The sequence below is a fragment of the Asterias rubens genome, chromosome 16, assembly GCF_902459465.1.
Source record: "Asterias rubens chromosome 16, eAstRub1.3, whole genome shotgun sequence".
Lineage (NCBI taxonomy): Eukaryota > Metazoa > Echinodermata > Asteroidea > Forcipulatida > Asteriidae > Asterias > Asterias rubens.
Genome location: NC_047077.1, coordinates 5,301,731 through 5,325,249, shown reverse-complemented (window position 1 = coordinate 5,325,249; position 23,519 = coordinate 5,301,731). Strand labels below are relative to the sequence as shown.

The following is a 23,519-nucleotide window of genomic DNA, read 5'->3' as shown; positions in this document are numbered from 1 at the left end:
TGTTATACCCTACGCTAGTAGACGGTGGTACCAGACTAAATGCAGAAGTTGCACAATTATTACTCCGCTACTAAACCTTTTATTCTATTAAAAATAATACATATTGGTTTTATTAATTGAAGATAAGCACTTCATGAGATACATTTTAAATAATATGTTCGAAAAACTAACTTATATTCAATATTTTTGATATTTTGGAGCTTTATCGGAGGCACGCCATTAAAGTAGTTCTGCGGAAGCCCACAGTCTGAAATTTAAGTGTTATCGGTCTCTCTCCTCGTGTCAGCCATTTTCTCAATATGAGGTGAGGAATTCGTCCAAATAAACCAATGATTTAGCCATTTATATTGGTCCTATAACTTCCAAAGCCATGTTATCAATATATTAATGTTTATAGATAAGTTTAAGAACAATAAGTTGTGATTATTTTGCCGCCGTGTTTGTAGAATAAGCGTGAGTAATCGTTATACGGAAAGTCCGTGACGAAGTCAACATGGCGATGTCCGTAGCGTAGTCGTGTACAAAAATGTTGCTCGTTTACTGCTGTAGTGTAAATCCTGTTTGTTCATCTTGATTTGATTCGTTTAGAATATAGTGGTGAATGGTAACATTGCTGTATCCAACCCGCTCTATTTCTGCGTCAATATTTTTGCCTTATTTGTCTGTAGAAAGGTCAATATTGACTTACTGTATTGCCGTATTGAATTAAAACAAAGTTTTTATTGAGCGAGTACTGAGACTTTTTCTTTGAGAGAATGTCGAACATGATGAGCTGATGATTCAGCATGCAATTTCAGTGGGGTTTTTTCAATGGTGAACTTTGATTAAACGTAGTTCTTAATACAAAATGAAAGGTTTTAAACACTTCTTTTTACTTTAAATAGGTTAGGAATGTAAGCTTTTGTAAAAATTAATAAAATTCCAAATTGTGTTCGTCTATTTTTAAAGTTTTTTATTTTTTTTTTTTTATTTTTTTTTTTTTTTGCTTACGGAACATTTTATTATCGGTGTCAGGTCACTTGGTAGACGTGACTTTAAAAAACTTTTTACAAGATAGTTTGTACCTTGTACTGATTCTGAGTTACTGCCTTATTTAAATAAAATAGGATCATCGCATGACCACACCAACAATGAATTATTGTCAGGTTGTGTATAAAAATGGCGGGTTACTAAGTACTATTTATTTAAGAAAAGAAAATGATAAATCACAGTGTACGCTTTTTGAGCAAACATAATTGTAGATCAGGGAAAAACTTGACAGGTATTTAACAATTTCTTGTTACTTTTGAAGTTTCAGGAATAGGCCTAAAACGTTTTTGTTTGTATTTATTAGTTTATTATTAACACAGCAAAATTGTAATTGAATCACAATCATTACAATAAAGACGTTAACAATATAAATTTAGAAGGCTTTGACCAAAATGTTGTTCTTTTTTTCCTTCAAATTTTGTTTAAAAATCTTCCAAACCCTGATCTGTTTTGAAGATTTACTTTTTTAAATGCATTTTTTTATTACAGTAATCTGAGGCTGCAAAAGCGCTTAGCATCCAGCGTGCTAAGCTGCGGCAAGAACAAGGTGTGGTTGGATCCCAATGAAGTCAATGAGATTGCAAATGCAAACTCACGTAAGTGTTTTCTTAAAATAAAGTTCATAATTTTATTAATAGATCATTGTCACTTGATATATAGAACATTGTCAGTCATTGTGTACTATATTTTGCTAGATGTTAAGTTACAGGGATAAAGAATATAAATTTTAAATTTTGGTGCTTACCCATATACACTGATGTGTGTTAGCACTGTATACTCAATACTATATTTTGCTAAATTGTGTTTACTGCCGAAACTGATGTGTTCTACTGAAACACATGACACTGCTAAATTAACTAACTTTTAATTTTAAATCATAAAAATAGGATGCTTGGGACATTTAAACTTATAAACAGCGATTCTTCACAGCGTTGCAGTTTTCGAGAAAGAAGTATTTTTTTCCTGTAATTTGATTTCGAGACCTCAGAATTAGATTTTGAGGTCCCGAAATCAAGCATCCGAAAGCACACAGCTCCGTGTGACAGAGATGTTTTTCTTCCATTGCAACTTTGAAGGTGTTTTTTCTTTCATTATTATCTCGCAACTTCAACGAACAATTGAACTCAAATTTTCACAGGTTTGGTATTTTGTGCATATGTTGATATACACCAAGTGATACGACTGGTCTTTGACAATTGCCAAAGGTGTCCAGTGTCTTTAAATTTTGGTCCAGTAATATACGGTCTTGTGGACATTTCCCTCTTATTTCGAGCCCATTGAGTTTATGCTATTTTATATAAATATAATTCTCCAACAGGTCAGAATATCCGCAAGCTGGTCAAGGATGGTCTGATCATCCGTAAGCCTGTGGCGGTCCATTCCAGGGCACGTGTCCGTAAGAACAATGAGGCTCGTAGAAAAGGTCGACACAGTGGTACAGGTAAGTCATTCCTTAGGTGAAACAAAGCCAGGTGGCAAGGGTGTCTGGTTAAAACCTGTAACACCAATGAATGTATTTTGCGGTAGCGGTTTTGCATGCGACATGGGATGACATCTTTGTAATCCGCATGTAGATTGTCGAGCTTGTCAACATTTGATTTCACTGTTTACGTGTGCTGCAAGTTTGTTCACAAATTTTTGGGGTTCTCAGAATTGTTAACATTGTATTGTATATGTTTATTGCTACTTCATAGATTTTGTAATAGTCATCTCTCTGTATTTATAGAAGGATTGCATTAAGCGCCATCAATCGCCATATTTGATGATGAACCATGCAATAGTGCATACGTGTAGGCGCTACGCATAGCTCTTATCCAATGATAGCCTTGCAAGCATGCACATTTCATCAAATATGGGGGCAATGTGTTTTAGTGCAATCCACCTATTCTGATGTGTAATGCGGTTTTCAAATATATTTTTTTACTATTGTGCTATTGTCTATAAACCTTTGACATGTAATGTTTTCTTCAAGGAGCTTCATATCAAGACCTAGAAGATATGTTATCAAGTTTTCAGGATTGTCTTTTTTCGTAAGCTATGAAGCTTTCAGTTTTTTCATTTTCTGTTTGAACATTATTTCATAGGTAAGAGGAAAGGTACGGCCAACGCCCGTATGCCCCAGAAGGTTATCTGGATCAGAAGGATGCGGGTGCTGAGGCGACTTCTCAAGAAATACAGAGAGGCCAAGAAGATCGACCGTCATCTGTAAGTTTCAAAGATTCAAGTAGTAACAGTTCATTTATACCCCTCCCGACTCCCACACTTTCCGAACCACTCAATATCATCCACTGTGGTTTTGAATGATTGATAAACTATGCCAGCCTGTAATATTATGTGTTGAATGCATACATGTATTGAGGTACACTGACAGCTCTGTACGCATGTTTGTGCTATACCCACTCGTACTTGGCACCATTGATAAACAGTTGCCTATGTTGGTCTAGGCTTAATGGATCAAAGCATTATTGCTGTAATTTTTTGTCTTGTTATATCTATCAGACTGCAAAGCTACATGTATCTCTGTTATTGTCTTGTTTCTTGTGTAACCGAACCAAAAATATGATCCTTGGGTTATAAGTGTCAATTAACATGTAGCCATAATTATTCTGAACCTTTCAGAACATGTTGTTAATACATTTCCGCTATTTTTTTATATATATTTTTGTACCGTGCTGATTTTTTTTTTTACCTTGCTGTGCTCTTCTTTACCCTCTGATAGTTGTTAAACACTTGTATAAACTAAAACCAGCTTTCGATTTTCCGAAATTGTTTTATTCCAAAGGAATTGTAAAATATTACCAGGTTGGCTTTTGGTTTCTTTCCTTTCCTTTTACCTAAGTTGGGCCCTGGTTTAATTTCTGCATCAAACCAGAGCCTTAGGTCATGACTCTGCTCTGCTTATTACGGAATTCTGCGCTTACGGCGGCTATAAAATTGGTGATTCTATGCAGAATATGGTTTTCAGTCCCTACAGTTAAAACTGAACATGCTTTCATCCTCTCCTATTCATCTTGTTTCTTGATGCGTTTAGCTTTTATTATATGAGACTTTGTTTGGTATTAATAAAATTTGAGCTCAATTGGTCGTCGAAGTTGCGAGAAAATGAAAGAAAAAACACCCTTGTCACACGAAGTTGTGTGCTTTCAGATGCTTGATTTCGAGACCTCAAAATCTAATTCTGAGGTCTTGAAATCAAATTCAAGGAAAATTACTTCTTTTTTGAAAACTACGTCACTTCAGACAGAGCCATTTCTCACAATATTTTATACTACCAACCTCTCCCCATTATTACTTGTTACTAAGTAAGATTTTATGCTGAAAATTATTTTGAGTAATTACCAATAGTGTGCACTGCCTTTAAACTTCCTGGCATTTGCTAGTTTTTATCCAATTGACATTCAAACATTTTCTTAATTTGTTAATTAAATATCTTTTATATTAAATGAAAATGTTGACTAAATATATCTATTTTTCTTCCTAAGGCTGTTATTTCAAGAATAAAGTACTGTGTAGGAATAGTCTGGCTTTGTCTTCAGTAAGACATCGCTGATTAACCATCTATTTGTTAATTTATTTGTGTTTTATTTATTGAATTATAGGTACCACAGTCTCTACATGAAGGCTAAGGGAAACGTCTTCAAGAACAAGCGCGTCCTGATGGAGTTCATCCACAAGAAGAAGGCAGAGAAGGCCCGCACAAAGCTCCTCCAGTAAGTTTCCTTGTCCAAGATCTGTGTCAAGTTGAAGACAAATTACCCCTGGGGAAGTTGGACCCTGTTCTTGCGAACACAAGGGCCCACTATGCAACTTCGTTCCTGGGGTGATGGTTCTTGCTGTGCCATTTTATTTGTTCTGCACACGCTGCTCACTCATAACCCCCTGGTATTGGTTAAATAAAATGTGCCAGCATATGATACATTTTAACTAGGGTTGTGGCTGATCTACTAAATGCGTGTAATCAAGTACAGTAACCCACAAAAGACGAATTAACTCATAGAGCAACTGATCCCCTCTCATTCTTCTTTGACCTTGTCTAAATGTGTGCAGGTTAAAGGAACACGTTGCCTTGGATCGGTCGAGTTGGTCTTTAAAAAAGCGTTTGTAACCGTTTGTTAACAAATGCATATGGTTAGAAAGATGTTGTAAAAGTAGAATACAATGATCCACACGAACATGCCTCAAAATTGCCAGTTTTCCTTTTACATCGCAGGATAACATGGTCCGCCATTTATGGGGGTCATAAATGGCCGACCGTGTTAGTTCGCAAAGGAAAACCACGCAATTTGGAGGCAAATTTGTGTGGATCATTGTCATCTACTTTAAAAACATCTTTCTAACCATATGCATTTTATAACAAACGGTAACAAATGCTTGTTATAGACAAACTCGTCCGATCCAAGGCTACTTGTTCCTTTAACCCTTTCAATACCATTGTCGAGTTTACTCGACCGCGCAATGCAAGCGCTTCCTTACCATTGTCGAGAGAACTCGACTGTGCGTCGTGTAGGGGCTCCGTACCAATGTCGAGAAAACTCAACAGAAAAAAGCCTTGCCTTTGAGAGATTGTGTTTATTTTGTTTGGCGCCCTCTGTTGTTAGGTTTTATATAGACTGGTAGGTTGTATACTAAGCATTGCAATGGTATGTATTGTATAGGGGGTCGCCATTTTTCGAGAAAAGTATACTTCAAGATTTCACGCTTCCGTTTTTTTCAACAAAAATCACCACCATGGCTGCTCACTGCACTGAGGTTTGGGCTGATATGTTTGCCTATAGTGACTCTACAAAAAGACTTTGGAAGTTCTGACAAAGAATCTAGTGAACATTTGGCAGCAAATCGTGGTATTTCGTTGCCAGACATGCAGTCAGATGATGACAAAACCGGACTATATACCAACGGTAGCTAGCTGGACCGAGCACGTCACCCGTTCAACACCGTGGGCTTGGGCGTGCATGGCAGGCGGGCCTTGACCCACTCTTGCTGGTCGAAGTGACCATGGTGGCTAAACACTTTCAAAACAGATAAGATTTTTCAGCAAAATAGGCGTCGATGTTTAGCACAAATGAAAATAGAAGCTTATAATAAAACAGGTTATATTTTCTGAGAAGTTTTTACAAACTTTTCTTGAGGAAAAATAGGTTGGAAATCTTGTTTTTAAAAATAGAAGTAATTTTTCTTTTAGCCAGAAATCTTGCAAACAAAATTAAGATAATATACAAATTTGACATCGTAGGAAAGGTCATTTCATATGCTACAAATTACATGCACAAAGTTTTTCAAAAAAATAATGTCTTCCCACAGAAAATCAAGATTGAAACCAGTACACACTACAAAATGTGTTATATTTTTGTAGTGTAAAAAAATACGGTACACAGCATTGTGACCTTTGTCAACAATGCAGTATCCGGTTGGTCGCTTGCAATAAACAATGTGGTATTGAAAGGGTTAAAGTGATGTAAAAATATGATAACTATTTCAGTGAGTCAAAGTACTTGAATTTTTACACGGATACGAAGCATTCTACAAAGCACCATAAAAGCATTCAAAGTTGTTAACGGGCGAGCATGCAATGTAGTAATAATTGGAGCTAATCAGCCCATGGTAGCGAGGCTGCTCACAGGAGCAAGGCTGCCCACTTTGTTACTTTCTGTAGCAACTTCACTCGCCCTTCTCCTTACCAATATCATAACCTCACTGTGATAAACTACAACAAAAAAACAGGGAAATTATGCGAGTGACTCGTGTTTTGTCAGTATTTTAATGCTAAAATTTCCGGGTCAGCCCAGGTCTAAACTTAGTCTGCTCGAGTAGCTTTCACAACATTGCCGTGACTCGCTTGGGTCAGACCCTAGTAACCTGCTACTGGGGCAGGTTACTCTATGTAGCGACGACAAACTCATTGACTGTTGTGTTTTAGTTATTATGTACATTTTCAGAATGTTTGACACGCAATAAACTTAAAATGGCGATTTTGTATTAAATTATGGTTATTTGTTATTATTTTTTTTAGAAGTACATTTCTGTTAACCTTATAAAATAATTGTATATCACCATTTCTTTTTTACCATTCCACAGAGACCAGGCTGAGGCCCGCCGCTTCAAGACAAAGGAAGCACGCAAACGCCGCGAGGAACGCCAACAAGCCAAACGCACCGAGATGCTGAAGGCCTACATCAAGGAAGACGAAGAAGCCTCAAAGAAGTAAACACGAAACAGCCGTAGACAAGCTGCAAATCACCGGGATCACAATTCACACACTGTTCAGATTTATCTACCATCACATCTGGAAAAGTATATTTATAAAAACAGGACGAATCTAGAAAGAGAAAACCAAACATGACGGTCAAGTTTGGGATAAACGTGCACTATTGACTTCAAGCCAGAAGGCATCGAGATGTTCAAATAAAGATTTCAAAAATTGATAGTTCTCGTCCAGTTTGATGTCACATTTGATTTGGTTGACCTCTTATTCGGCAACTAACGAATCGAAAGAGAAGCTGTTACAAAATGCAAATAGCATTCATTGTTTATTTCCATTTATCTTTGACTGTTTTGCTTCTGATTGTTGTATCACCGAGAATATGAGGAGGGTATGTTGATGTACAAATAAAAGGAGTTTTCTTTCTGGATCCGACCAATGTAAAACACCGTTTCTTTTTTGTCTTTGTGTGTTTCTTTGGTTTCCAAATTTGTTTCTCCCTGTGAGCAAAATTATGTATTATTAACCTGAAAAGCCTATAAAACCATGGATACCTACTCAATACAATGTTTCCTACTTATTCAGAGCCAAATATCATGCCTGACAGTATATTCACACCGTATATTGGCGCTACTCGAGCTGAACTCTGCTTGAATTGTTACAAGTGCAGGCTTTTGCAATGTTAGAAATTTGTGGTGCTATCCAGGCCGATCCTGGGCAGCACGAACAGCTTGATCATGTCCTTGAACTGATTTATGTAGGTGCAGCGGAGGCTTCTACCCTGTCGAAAGGGTTCAGATGGTCCCTCGGGTCTTCGCCAACCTAAATTGTTGCTTAATCTTTAATAATGTATACAATATAAATTATAAAAATGTTTTGAAGTTTCATATAAATGTTACTTTAAATTAACATACATGTATTTGGCATTGATCTGATTTTAAGTTTTGAAATGTGACTGTTTTTTTTACGAGGGCTGCTTTATAAGGGGCAGATTTAGCAACTCTTCCTGATCCCGCTGAACGTTCCTTGAAAATTAACCAACCATTCCATGTTGTGACGAACAAAGATTGGAAATATCCCTGAATGGACACTTTTTGATTGTTGTACAAGATGCACATTTTGGCAGCTCTTATTATAGGCTGCTCTTATTATAGTGTTGGCTGAAAAACACAACCCCACACAATAGGCACGTTTAGTACAGGCTCTGCCGAAATCGGGTCGCAGTATTATAAAGATGAACAGCTGATTTCCTTTCTTTATTATTTATCCAATATTTCCCTTAAACAACGTTTGTATTAGTTGATAAGAACTGGTTTTTGTTAAAAAAAACTACCCTGTTAAAAAAAAACAGTATAATGTGTAACCTTAATACCCTTCAAGATACTGACCCCTCCCCCCCCCCAAAAAAAAGGAAAGACTGATCCGCCCTGAAAAGGGATTATAACCTGTCGATGAGGGCGCTATTTAACAACTGCTTCCCAGGGCTAGCTGGTCAATCACTCCATAGCCAATCATGCAGGGCCCGGGCTAACCAAGCACTCCTAGGGATAGCCAAGCACTCCATACAGAGCCAATCACTCGCACAATATAGGGCTAGCCAAGCACCACATAACGGGCTAGCAAAGCACTCGTAGGGCTAGCCAATCACTCAATGAAGGGCTAGCCAATCAGTCCATGCAGGGCTAGCAAAGCACCCCATAACGGGCTAGCCAATCACTCCATGAAGGGCTAGCCAATCACTCTATACAGGGCTAGCAAATCAAGCAATCCATGCAGGGCAAGCCAATCACACCATGCAGGGCTAGCCAGTCACTCCATTTTGTACTTTGATTAGGTTTGCCCATGCGTCCAGTTGAACTGGTCGAAGGATCATTTCACTGATCACTGAGTGGAGACCTTCCTTTAGACAAGAGATAATTAATGCAAATTACCCCCTTGTAAAACAATAACGTACTTAATTAATTACACTTACATTGTACTCATGGCCGCCGGGGGGGGGGGGGGGGGGGGGGGAGGGGTGGTTGGGCAAGGTAGATCTGTCTGCCGGTGTGGCAGGAGATTCTGCCCCCCCCCCCGGGATTCGTTCCCCCGCCCCCATAATGGAAAGTTTAATGTGTACAAACTTCTTCCGATAGCGCCCTCTCTAGAATCATCTTCTTCAATTCCAGTCCCTGTTGAATTCCCATGGGTCACCGACTATCCGGCGGACAGAATTTACTGGGACATCTTTGTCTCCATTAATAATATGGGAAATTAACGTGGGCTGAAGGAGGATGTTTAAAGAGAGGGGGCTATCAGAGCATGGAGGTAGTACCTCCATGATCAGAGGTAGTTTGCATAGTTCCCCGTGGTGGACAACATGATCCGGGCCGCATCCGGGGGGGGGGGGGGGGTGGAAGAGGCCATGTCCTCTGTTGCCCTGGTCTTGGCCCTAGTGTGATCCGGAGGGGGGGGGTGCAGAATTTCACAGAGGGGCATCGGGTACGGCCATTGCCTTGGATGTGCCATCATAAAAATGACCCGAATGCACCCCCCCCCCCCCCGCACAGGCGTGGTCGTCGCTTTTTTTAGATAGTGGCTATAATGTTAGGCTTTTATAAACGACCAATTGTTTTTATTGCGTGAATCACAGACGACCATGCAGGGACCAGTTTTAATGAGCTTCAAATATCATGATCATAAATGTCTTGCATACAACAAAAATGAGCAGGACAACAGGGCCCAATTTAAAAGCTGTTTAGCAGAACAAAATTGCTTTACAAAATATCTGTTTGCTAAGCCAAAAAATAAGTGGGGCACCAGTCGCAACAATATAAACTTTATGGAATGTTGGCATGGTATACCCTTTTTTTTGCTGAGCAAGTTTTTACATGTGTTTAGCAGTTTTTTTGTGCTTACACGCTTCATAAAATTGCCTGTAAGCACATAAAATTGCTAAGCATAAAAGTATTGCTTAGCAGAAAAATTGACCAGCCAAAATGACATTAAGTTTTAATTTGTTGTGACTGGTGCCCCGTCCTCGATATTTGCTTAGCAAAGAAATTTTTCAAGCATTGGTTTTGGCTGGTAATCTTAATATTGTCAGTCTAATTTAGTGTGTTTAGCTTGTTTTGTACTAAGCAGCTCGTTGAAATTTAACCAGCATTGTTATGATAATGTTCTTCGAAATTTGAATTGTTTATTAAATATTTTTCTTAATATACATCACTTTATTAAGTAGGTTATTTGTTTATAAATTTATTTCTGAATGTTATAGTGTGTCATAAAAAAATTATGGCTGTAGTTAAACTTATTATTTTTCTACCTCCCTATTTATGTTGTTTAAATGCTTTTACATAGACCTACAACAATTTTGTTAAATGGAGGCGTTTGGCCCCGAAACTCGTTATAAAAAATCCACCCAAAACATGCAAAAACCCAAAGCATTTAAAAATTTCACATGCAATTCAAATCAAATCAGAATACTCCATTAAAGAGAAACACAAAATAATGCAGGCTGAACAAATAATTACAATATTTTAAATTCACAGTTATTGTTCACTCTCATTCTTCTCTATTCTTGGCACCTTTAGCCTTTATAAACCTACCAACATCTAGGCCTACATGGCGATTAAAAAAAAAAAATCGTACGCGAGATTGTGCTAAAAATGATTATACCGGTACCCACACAACAAAAAGGCACGCCGAGCGATTACACAGTTAAACAGATCATCCCCTGTGTCATAACAAAATCAATTGTAAGAGTGTTGTTTTCATACAATGACAACACACTGAACAGCCCCTTTAAGTTGTGGTGGCTGTTTACACCACAAACACCAACCAATGAACAGCACACACACAAAGGCTAGATACAGATAATGTAATCTATACCGCTAAACGGAAACTGCCTCCGCGAGATATCAAATTGACCTTCAATACAAAAAAAAAAAAAAAAAAGGCCAGCGCAAAAAGGCACTGGTATAAATTTTACGCAGTCAGTGTCATTTGCCCATTAAAAGTGGATTTATTGTTTTAAAATGTTGTCTCTCTCCCCTTAAGCGTGTTTAATGATTTGGGTTATTTTTTTAGTGGTACATGGTCGCGTGACAGCTTGCTCATGGATTTATCACTAATCCCATCTGCACGCACACAATTCCATCTGACCGTATCCATCCGCGTTCACTTCTTATTAAATCACAGTAAGTGCTTTCAAATTTACATCATATTCGATACTTCAACGTGATATGAGCATAATGAAGACTTCTTGATATCAAGGAAATAGTGTTTTTAGAATGAAAACTGAAATAAAATGGACAGTGCTATTTTATTGGCGGAGGACTACAAGGCGAGCCCAGTGTGTTAATCCATAATCCCCTTCCGCTTAGCCGACCGGGCGTCGCACAAAGCCGCGCAGATGTCTAAATCTCACGGTGAAAATCACACTGCATGTTCTCTTTTCCAACATAGGTGCACTGATGATTCATATGGAAGCAGTTATTCTGTTCGGCAGAACATTTTTCTGAAAATTCAGAGCCGTTTTTGTAGGTGAAAACCGGTCTGGTTCTTCATGCTTAATCGGCTCAGCTAAGCAATGGATATTGAGCTAGAGCACCAAGCCCACAACATGCAAGATCTTGCCGAAGCCTGGGTCGCCGCGAACACGGAGACAAGTTTCAGACGCTCGCAGGTAAGACCGTACCCGAAAATACCTCATTTTAGTAGCTTTAGAGGTCATTATTTTGATTAAATCTCAGGTAGTCGGTTACCAAACGATGCTTAATTATGCTGGTGAAATATTTTTGTGCTGGGATGCTGGAAAATGGGGTAATTTGGGAGACAAATGAGGTCCACTAGCTGGAAACTGTTTTGAAATATCTCGTGTACAGTACTGCGTTAATGCATGGATGAACACTGCTATTGTGTAGTGTGGTGCATGTTGTGTGTACAGTGTATAGTGTGCAATCCGTTTACGTGCGCAGCAATGCCCGCACTTTGTAAACAAACGCCTCCAATATGGGCCACCATGAAGGCTCTGCACGAACAAAAGGTAGGACACCAAAAAACAACAGTGAATCCTAACTAACAAACATTTGTAATCAAAAGCCGCTGTCTCAGGTTTGATTTCAGATCCAGAAAGGTTTTAATTAAATTAATTAAGAAAATTAATTAATTGATTTTTGTTTAAAATAACAAAATTAATGAATTTTGTCAGTTTTCTATCCTGTAATTGAATAAATATTAAATAAATAAATAACATATTTTAAGTCAAGTCTCATCTAAATTGAAGCGCCTCAGCCGTTTAGTTAGGCTTTAACAATTAGCACCAAGGAAATTGGGACCAGATTTGCTCGTGAGTAAATATTATTATTATATTAGAAAATTCTCAGTTAAACCATTAAACCATAGATAGAGCAATGCCTACATGTACCAATGCTCTCCGAAACATCAAATCAGACCATTTCATAATTATTTTCTGGAAATTTCCTGGCTCTGCAATAATTTCAACACATTGAAATCTGTGTCAGACTTTTCAACTTAAAAAAAAAAACAATATCCTGTAGTCCCTGTGTACTTTTAAAATATGTATTATTATAACAATATTGGCAAATATGAAAAGGCCACTTTGGTGATAAATCTTTATAGGCCTGGGTGACTAGTGAAATTTACCACTCGACTAGTCACACCTGAAAAAGTCGCGACCACGACACCAGTCAGTCACGACTTATTTTTAACTCTCGGATGCATTATGACAATGCGTGCTGCAAGCACTAGTAAAAGGATGTGAAAGATTGTGTCACTGATGTCTAAATTGGTTTTGTAAGTAAATTATGTTGTCATGAATAGTCCTGAGTGACAATTTGTTCACCAAACAGGTAGTTGCGACTATTTTGTTAGAAGTCGTGGCCGCACGATTAAGTGAGTAGTTGAAAAACGGTAGTTGCGACTTTGACACTAGTCGCCCAGGCCTTATGTATGTGCATCATTCTCCCGTTTAAACAGCATGGTCCTCTGGCCAAATGGCAATTAAAGGCACTGAACGCGTTTGGTAGGCCCTAATTGTCAAAGACCAGTATTCTCACTTGGGGTATCCTAATATATTCATAAAATAACAAGCCTGTGAAAACTTGGATTCAATTGGTCATTAGAGTTGCAAGAAAGTGTGAAAGAAAAACACCCTTGTTGTACAAAATAGTGTGCTTTCAGATAGGAATAAAAGGCTTCTGAAGTTCTGGCCGGAAGTCTTTTATTATTTTAGTGAAAAATTACCTCTTTCTCAAAAACTATGTTACTTCAGAGGGAGTCGTTTCTCACAATGTTTTATGCTATCAACAGCTCTCCGTTGCTCGTGACCATGTGTACAGTGTCTTAAAACATCTTAGTGTGGCTGGCTACATGCGTAGTTCAGTGTTGAAAAGCATCCCTGTTTCATTTTAGTAACAAGGAAAAAACGATGAACTATTGAAATGACAATCTATTTGTGTAGTGTACCTGGTCTTGCTGGCTTAACTAATAATTTTTTTTTTGGCAAACCCTATAGTTACGGTGCAATTGTGTACATTTGAAAGTGTTTAATTTTATTATTGTAAAACCTGTCTTCGACTGTCGAGAGGATGGAGGGGTACGTTTATCTCATTTGGCTTTTCTAGTAATTCTCAATTCAATTAATTTCTCTACATTTGTTTTTCCATGCAAAATGTACAGTAACTACAGAGAAGGTCAATTGAACAGAAGTGTACAAAGAACAGAAGTCCACGTACAAATACTAGAGTAGCCTTATAATTAGATGAGACACAATCAAGTAGCTAGGCAATATGGAGGCATAACTTCAAAAGACCAAGTCTTGTATAGAAGTGAAGCTTAATTTAGAAATGCATTTATAGTAGTAAGATACCGAAAAGAAATTTACTTACAAGGGATCACATCATGACAGACAGGGGACAGAACAAGACAAACAACAAAGCTAAGGCGACCTAATGAGCTACAATGTACAAGTAAGATTGAACAAGAATGTAAATCATATAAACTAGAAACTGAAACGTGGAATGAAGAATGACGAGAAGAAGCACATAATTAGTACTGGTATCATGAGTACGGGGTACAATTATAAGAATGAACAAAATTGTTTTTTAAGTAAATTGCGTAACATCACAAGGCCGGATGGCCACTTTCTTATAATGTTGAGTGTCTTCATTGACTGATTTGGGCTGTTGACCAAATTCAACTGTCACCAATAGGACCCCTCATCCATCGTGCTTAAAATGTATACACTGATTTTACTTACAAGTGTAAATAAAAAAATATTTTTGATTAACAATTACTCTTCTTTAAAAACAGATTGTCTCACCACAAGAGGCTGTCAAGCCTGCAACCTCCTTCTCAGAAGATCCTTCAACCTCAGATGTCAATCAAGATGTCGTCATCGTGTCTCCTGCACCAGAGGACCAAATGGCGCCCTCGACGTCAAGCCAGTGCCAAGTGCAAGCCTCCATATCCCCCGTGGCTGCCGCATCTCGAAAAAGGAAGCAAGCCAGCCCCCAACCTTGTCGTGAATCAGCTGATGTGACGGGGGGACCTTCGCCAGCTAAGACTCAAACCAAAGAGGATGACCCAAAGCATGGTATGTATCAAAGGCTCAGTCTCAACAGTTTTAACACTCCTTAATATTCATAAAGCTTGTGAGGGTTTTCCTTCAAAGTGAGGGTATACCTTTAGTCAGTGTAATCCAAAAATTATTGACCTTAAAAAACTTGGTGAGAAGCACTGCAGCTGTTGATAATGTATTTAACATTTTGATAAGCCATTCCCTCTAAGGAATATGATTTTAGAGAAAGGGATCCAAAATAATTTTAATCTGAGAAACATTTCTCAGGCTGTGTTTTTCAATACGGAATGATCTTCCGGCATGGATATAATCGGCATCGCACCAGACTTTCAGCGATATCTAAAAAAACACCTATAAATAAATGTCACAGGTTAGTTTTATTGTCCGTTTATATTTATTTGAGATTAAAACAATCATACAATACGTTGCCTTTTAACCCTTTTTGGTCAGGGTTCAAAACCATGTCCACCACTGGTATTATTTTTCAGAACTTATTGGAATTTTTGTTGAAAAATACCATTACCGCAGTTAAACCCTGACTTGACTAAAGGAAGCACTGTGATTTGATGTTGTGTTGAGAGAAAATATATTGTAGGAGTACTCAGTACATACAGGCACTCACCATGATTCGCAGAATCTCAGCCATGAGCCACGGCCGATAATCTGCCATGGTATGCTGGATTCTTGTAACATTCTGACTTTTTGCAGAATATACTCATCTGACGTGTCTGAGCTGTTCTGTGTGGTATTGTTTTTTCAGAAGTTTTCATGGCTTCCACAGTAAATTTTTTTGTTCATGTGGAGAATACATCATTGTCACGATTAAGTCCCTTTTAATGCATCCAATATTTGTTTAGTTGCATTTTTAAGTTGGTGTTAAGTTACGTCGTACATCCCAAAAGTGTGTCTTTTTCCCGGTTTTTTTTCTTCACCAAAGGCCTTTCTTCTCTGAAGAAATTGGTTTTCTTAGTATGATTTGCTTTGCTGATTATGTGATTCATGTGTCTCTTGGGTGGCGCTGACGATGTCAATGATTTAAAAGAAGTATCACCAGTGAACAATACGTACGTGTTGTCAAGTTGTTCGCCAACTTTGCATCATACATAGAGGCCTAGGTTTCTCAGATATTGTTGTACCATAGAAATTACATTAAGCTTTAGAGTGCGTAACTTATTCTTTGCTGTCTGCACAGGCTTTGTTGTAAACGTGTCTGATGTCAGTTGTGTAAATGTAGAGTTTCAATATTAATATTGATAATAATAATAGTAAAATCAGCTCCCAATATAGGGCCTAAAGTCCATCACTCAATGATCCCCTGACAACCCAAAATTACCGTAGTGCTTCATCACACCAGGTGGCATCCCAAAGCTCTGTTTTTTTTCTTTCTTGAATGGTATTCGGAGCTACGTTTTTGGAAGTATGAAACCTTTTTCTTTTACATATCCCCATGAATGGTTTATAAGGCACTGTGCGCAATATGCAGCAAATCAAACCAGGAACAGGCGGGCGAACCCCTCCTCTTTACAATCGGGGGCTCTTTTACATGCTTTTCACAATACACTGGACCAACAGCTTTCTGTCCCATCCTGACTGGGACTCTAAAAGCCCGGTCACACAGGCCCTGATAATGAGAACGAAAACAAGAACAATAAAAATGCACGCCCGCTATTGGTCGCATTGCTCCATGCATAAAACGCCCACTCTTACTCAACCAATCGAGGGCGTGCATTTTTAACGTCCTCGCTTTTTGTTCTAGTTAAAAAGGGCATTGGGGATTAAACAATATTAATTTTATAAGAGATGTTAAATTTGTATCGGGGATAAAGAATAATATATATTTTTTTTTTACCCATACACCGATGTGTGTTAGCTTTGATAGGCCTACTCAGTACTTTCCCGAGTCCTGTGAAAAAATATCACAGGCATGTTACTCGGTTGGGTTTCGAACCCACTACCCTTGCAATTCTAGAGTCAGTGTCTTACCAACTAGACATTTTGGTTTTACTCTTAACTGATCGATCTTTGTTAGTTCAATACTCTCCCGAGTTCTGGAAAAAAATCACAGGCACATTACTTGGGTGGGATTCAAACCCAAGACCTTTGCAATTCTAGAGCAGTGTCTTAGTCTTACCAACTAAAATGTAGATTACTAATTGACTGGTAGCTAGCATGGCTAGAGGCAGTTTGAACCCTATATTTTAGCAGCGAGTTGTTAAAATCAGGGATAATTGAAAGTCACAATACAGCTTTCAAAAAGCAGCGTGTTACAAATTGGCGTCAGAGTTGATACGCACAGATAACTACAGACACGGCACTCTTTGAGTGTCATTTCTAAGGCAGTTTTAGTTTGCCTTACTGTAGGTGTATCATCATTCATGCACCTCTTAATAATGGGCAGTTACAAAGTGCTGGATTGCGCAAGGATGACTTAATCACAGGCAATGATTGACATGCCTTCACATTTCCTGTTTCAAAACTGGCCATGCTGGTTCTTCCTCCTACAGTCCCTGTATCTGTGCATGCAAAGCTAATCACACAAGAGACAAATTACTATAGCCTGGATTAGTAGTCTGGCTTGAGACCCTCAGTGTGGTTTTTCAGTGGTGTCGAGAGGGATGGGATAGGGCTTGTGGGATAAAGGCTTCCCCCACCTGACAAGGCCTGCTGGTACTTTGTCACTCTAGTCCTAACTAAAAAAAGGAAAACGTGAGTGGGATTCTAAATTTGAAGGTGTTATCCATTGTTGGAGTTTATGTAGTATCCTTCCCATAATTGAGTTTCTATGTAGAGCTCTCCGTATCTGCAAGTGATTGACGCCATTGCTGGGGTGCTCACTCAATTTCCCCAACAGGACAGCATGGCATAATGATGTATCTTATTAAATATTTACAACTATTAAGCAGAAAGTGAGATCCGGATGCACAAATTTGCTGACGTCACACCTTTTACACTCGACCGTGCAGTTTCTGTGTCCGTCACATGGATGGTAATTACTTCAACAATTAATGCCCATAAAAACTTACTTGGTAAGAACATGGAGGAAGGAAGGAGCACTGTAATTTAGTTTAAGCTATTGATAATTTTATAACTTTTTGAGAGAACACAAGTTAGACTCTAGCGCCAATATTTGTGAAATGATAGACTTGCAAACAGAGGACACCTACATAAATGGGTGCTTTGTTTTGTGTGTGTTTGCAATACCCATCAAGTTGATCCCTGTACTGCTCAGTGTGATCCCTGGCTATAATGGCGTCTGACTGGCATCCCAGAACAAAGAGGTCACAAAATTTTGGAAACACTAGGGCTGCAATCCCGGCCATATCTTGTTGCCCCCCTCCCTTGCCCCCATTCAATGTTGGTTCCATTTGCCCATCTTATTCTAAGTTACAGTAACTTCTGCGTTACAGTCAACATTAAGTAGGGGGCGGGGGACACATTTTTTATTGTCAATGGGAAGTGGACAGGGAATTGTATTATATAACCTTAGGAATGGGTGGTCCAAGCATTTTTGGCGGGAGTAGATTTAATGTAGCTCAGTTTGTAGAATGATTGAGAGGTAATTTGGAGGTTGCCAGTTCAAATCCTATTTGAGTAAATATGTCTTTGTTCACCACAAAAATTGATTTATAAAACATTGCTGTTGTGATTTGTTTCTGGATGTTTGAAATCAAACGTTGTATCCCCTTAAGGTGCACCTTCTCAGGTTGCGTGGTGTATTGGGTTTACTTATTCACTGGCTGTATGGTACATGTAGTTAAAGGTTGAATGATTTCTGATCCAGACAAAAATAGGAAGACTGCCAGCATTCTTTTTTTGTGCTCACCCCGAAGGCGAATTAAAAGTAACTTTATATCAATCATTTTCCTTTGTAGTTTATTTCTTAACATTCTAATAGAATGGCCGCTTCTCTTTGAGTTGATTCCGTACTGCCACTTGTTTGGTACATGTACACATGTGCGCAATTAGATTTATTCCCTGGCACCTTCAAACAAATAGGAAGACTGTCGACATGGGTTCTCTCTCAATTGGTAGAGATCACAGGTTGAAATCCTCAATTTAAGGGTGAAATTTGTCCAAAAAATTAATGTGAATTATTCATATGACAAAATAAATATATTTATTTATATTGGCAACTTCCTTCCTGATAAATAACATTAAAAATGGGTATAATTAGTATTGAATTAATTTTTTTTTACAATGTTTTAAAATGCATAATATGACTTTAAACCCACCCAAGTTTTATTCTCTCGCATTTCTTTGTGTTTATACTTTCACAACTTTTGAACTAAAGGTGGTATCCACTTGGATGTAGAAGCACAGCAGCAAACCTATATTAAATTCTCTATTCAAATGTAAAAAAAATATGAAAACTGATCCGGCTCGCCGGACGACTTTATTTGTGTGATCGCATCACATTTTGTCAAATCAGGGAAATCGTTGTATATTGTAGTTTTGTTTTGGTGAACTAAACTGCTCACAAGAAGTTAGGAAACTTTTTTTCAATCAAGTATATTTTTATCATTTATTCCTCTGTTTGTTTAAGTTATATCAAATACAAAGCTGAAGTGTTCCACTTTAAAATGATACCACATTTGCAATGATGACATGTTGCTGAAATTGGCTACATGAATGACAATGAGGCGAAGTCAAAAAATCAAATGTACCAAAATTACTGTTACTAAACAGTCAATAGGTAATGATTCATAATTAAACTGGTCAAGCTTCAGACCCATGTGTGGTTTACAAAAAGATTTTCACCAGTGAGAACACAACACACAATTGCCCCCCATACCCCCCATTCACTCTGGGCACCAGCTGGCGATATTTAGTAACATAAATATAAATAAATAAATACAATAAATAAATAAGCATATTGATAGATAACAAATAAAAATATTACCCAACAGTTGTCTCCACTTCCCCTACATGTAAAAACAAAATAAATAAATAAATAAATAAATAAATAAATAAATAAATAAATAATATTACATACTGCACACTCAGATCCTTGTCATTTGATTGGTGGAGCATATGTCACATGTCTATGTTTATTTTGCCATAATGCAACACTCCAACAAAATTTAATGTAAGATTTAGAGTCCCAAACAAAATTTGAACAAAAAAATGAACAATTATTAGTAATGTCTGGGTGCTTTTGGATGATTACAGAAATGAGTGGTCTCATATAAAGGGTTACATTTGACCTATAAGAGGTACAAAAGTAGCAGTGGCTGAGGCAAGCTAAAACCTATGTAGCTAGCCATACTAGTTGTAGAGAATTTTGACTGGTCCCCTCGGTGGTTTTAACTGCCCTTTGGCCAGCGGACCACAATTGAGAGAGAACATATAAAGGAGAATCTAATCTAATCTAATCAACAAAATCTAGTTTTGACCTGAGTCACCTGACGTCATCACAATAGTCGTGCTTCGCTGTTTTGGGAGTAATTTTCGCAAACAGCAAAAGAGCCAAAGTGCAGTGCAGTCCATGTATGCACAGTAAGTCGATACAGCATTCATGTTTTTGTTCAATTTTTATTAGCTGTTCCGACCTACCGTCGGAACAGGTGTTGTTTTCGTCGAGATTTTTATTATTAGCTGTTCCGATCCAGTCGGAACAGCTATTGTTTTCGTCGAGATTTTTATTATTTTTATTATTATTATTATTATTATTATTATTATTATTATTATTATTATTCTTTGTTTCCGCCGTTTTTTGTTTATTCCTTAGCTCCTAAACCATAAGGTCAAAAGAGTTAAATCATATATCAAATTGAAGCTTAGAACATAAGCTTTACTCTAACAAAAAAGTTTTAAAATTCTTAGTTAATTAACCACGTGACCCTCATTTGCATATTTAATTGGGAAATCTTTGTAGCACCATATCTCAAGAATTACACAGCCGTTTAACAGACTGTTTGTAGATATAGACTCCTTGGGGATTGGAGTAACTGATTCTAATAAGAGATGTTTCAGTCCATTAAAATCAATCAAAGTACGTCTATAATTAACGATTAATTAAAAATCTTGGCATCATGGGTACAACGTAGTTCCTCATAAACTGGATGCAGTCACATTCAACGCAGTACAATAGCTTCTCCACGGTTAATGCAATTCAAAATTGAGATTTTGCAAAAGGCATTGGATTGGGGTAAGTTGCATACCATCGTGTACCTTATGAAATTTATTAGTACGAAAAATACAATTTTAAGACTGTGACGTCATCACATGTTAATTTATGCTAATTAGAAGCTTTAATGAGTTTTTCTTTGCAGCACTATATCTCAAGAAGTGTACGGCCGATTTCAAAGGTTTTTTTAGTATTAGACTCATTAGGCATAGGGGAATTGCCTCGGGTAACCGTGACCCCGATTTGACCTCTACTTCCGGGTCAACCGGAAGTGGGACCAAATCGGAAGAGTTACACAACCGATTTAATTTTTTTCTTTAGTTATAGATTTCTAAGGCATTAAATTTTGTTGGGGAAAATCCGTGACCCCATTTTGACCTCTTCTTTTGGGTCAATCGGAAGTGGGACCATTTCTCAAGAACTACACAACCGATTTTCAAATTCTTTTTAGTTATAGACTACTTAGGCATTAAATATTAACTTTGAAAACTGAGACCCCCATGTTGACCTTTATTTCCGGGTCAACCGGAAGTTGGACCTTATCTCAAAAACAACCCAACCGATTTTCAGACTTTTTCAGTTATGGGCTCCTTTGGCATTGGGCAATCGCATCGGGTAGGTATGACCCCATGTTGACCTTTATTTCCGGGTCAACCGGAATTAGGACCTTATCTCAAGAACTGCACAAACAATGTTCAAGTTCTTTTCAGTTATAGACCCTTTGAGCTCTAAAGATTGAACTTGGACTACCTTGACCCCAAATTGACCTTTACTTCCGGGTCAACCGGAAGTGGGACCATATCTCAAGAACCATGCAACCGATCTTCAGTTTCTTTTCAATTATAGACCCCTTGAACCTTGAAAATTAAAAAGGAACAGCTCTGTGTTTGTTCACAAACACTTGATGTCTAGTTTTTATTATTATTATTATTCTTTGTTTCCGCCTAAAACCCCATAGCGTTTGTACAGCGTTTTTGTTCAGGCCCCTACTCCTAAAGTATGAGGATAAAATAGGTAAATAGCTTAGAACATAAGCTTTACTCTAACAAAAAAGTGTAAAAATTCTTCATTAATTAACCACGTGGTCTTCATTTGAATTTTTTAATTTGTAATTTTGATGCAGTCACTTTCATGTTATTGTGAAACATTCTCTTTGGTAATACAACACAGTATGTACCTCAATGAGTTGTTGACTTCTTGAGAGGAGTCTATACCATTTTGTTTTCTACCCGCGTTCTGGACATTACTATTACTCTGTACACGCACAAAGTACGGACATTTAGGATTTTCGTTAGAACGTGCGTTAAATTTGTCCTTGTTTTTCTAACCGCGTTCTGGACCAATTACTCTGTGCATGGGTTTTCGTTAAAACGAACGTGCATAATTAGATAGGGGTTTTTGACGGCATCGACGTCGTCGTCAAAAACCCCCTTAAGGCAATCTAATACTACATTTCAACCCTACTTAATAGTTATAAAATATTACTTGCTGTGGTGTTGTAGTTTTTGAGAAATGAGTGAAAAAATGTCAAATTTAGACTCCGAGGTGTTTTCTTCGTGGACGAACGTGCGACATCGACGTCCTCGTCAAAAAACCCCTAAAGGCATCTAATACTACATTTCAACCCTACTTAATAGTTAAAGGCGTTAGCAGTTCATATTTAGTGACAATGTTCGCAAAATCATGACACGAGAATTATTTTGCCGGATCATAATCCCCTCTGTTGAAATACATACATGTAAACCCTCGATTATTGTATTGGCCCTCATAGCCTAGTGGTCATCAGTCGCGCTTACTTCACTGATACATGCGAGTTCGAATCTGCGCACGGGAAAAATATTTTTTTTAGCCCCCAAAACTAAACAAATATTTCTTTTTGTAATATTTAAGTTAGATTCTTATCTTTATATCGATAGTGTTGCCTTTTTCTCAATTGTTAGCCCAACATAACATGTGTGCATGCATGACACGATGATGTTTGAAAAACACAGTAAGCGGATTGGAGATTAATTTTGAAAAACCGTGACCTCAAGTTGACCTCTACTTCCGGGTCAACCCAAAGTGTGGCAATATCGATTTTCAAACTGTTCTCAGTTAGAGACTCCTTGGACATTGGAGATTAGCCTTAGGTTACCATGACCCCATGTCGACCTCTACTTCCGGGTCAACCGGACGTGGCACCAAAACTCATTCAGCATTTTCTTCTTTTTTTCAATGATAGACTCCTTGGTCATTTTAGCTCATAACCCAAGCAAAAGAACACGGAACAGCTTTGTGTTTGTTCACAAACACCTAATGTCTAGTTTATTATTAATTTTTTTTAAATACACAAATCCTGAAATCTTTTAAATTTTGTGATAGTTGTTTGTTAATGAAAATTCCTTCTTCGTTTAATTCTTGTGGATTTTGTGTGCATGAATTGTGGTTGTTTGTATTTTAGGCGTTCTTTTTATGTAAATTGCTCTGAGCTCTTTGGGCATTAGATGCTGTATTAAGTGTTTTGGTATTCTTACAGAGTATCCAAAAGTACGCTTTAAGAGCATCAATATTTTTTTTAAAGATGTGACAGAGTGATAAAGTCC

At 37.7% G+C, this 23,519-nt stretch overlaps 2 protein-coding genes across 2 annotated transcripts in view; both read left to right on the top strand.

The window, feature by feature from the left end:
- The first annotated feature begins 200 nt into the window (after window positions 1-200).
- LOC117300751 (60S ribosomal protein L19-like) lies at window positions 201-7,677 on the top strand. Its single transcript, XM_033784532.1, has 6 exons — window positions 201-304; window positions 1,519-1,625; window positions 2,348-2,470; window positions 3,114-3,234; window positions 4,629-4,739; window positions 7,105-7,677. The coding sequence occupies exons 1-6, from the start codon at window positions 300-302 to the stop codon at window positions 7,232-7,234; spliced, it is 597 nt and encodes a 198-aa protein (XP_033640423.1). The 5' UTR covers window positions 201-299; the 3' UTR covers window positions 7,235-7,677.
- Window positions 7,678-11,602: 3,925 nt separating this feature from the next.
- Window positions 11,603-23,519, top strand: part of LOC117301001 — a 36,560-nt gene continuing 24,643 nt past the window's right edge. Inside the window, exons 1-2 of the mRNA XM_033784878.1 lie at window positions 11,603-11,894; window positions 14,543-14,825. Coding sequence (XP_033640769.1) covers window positions 11,799-11,894; window positions 14,543-14,825 — 379 coding nt within the window. The 5' untranslated portion in view covers window positions 11,603-11,798. The remainder of the gene's footprint in view (window positions 11,895-14,542; window positions 14,826-23,519) is intronic.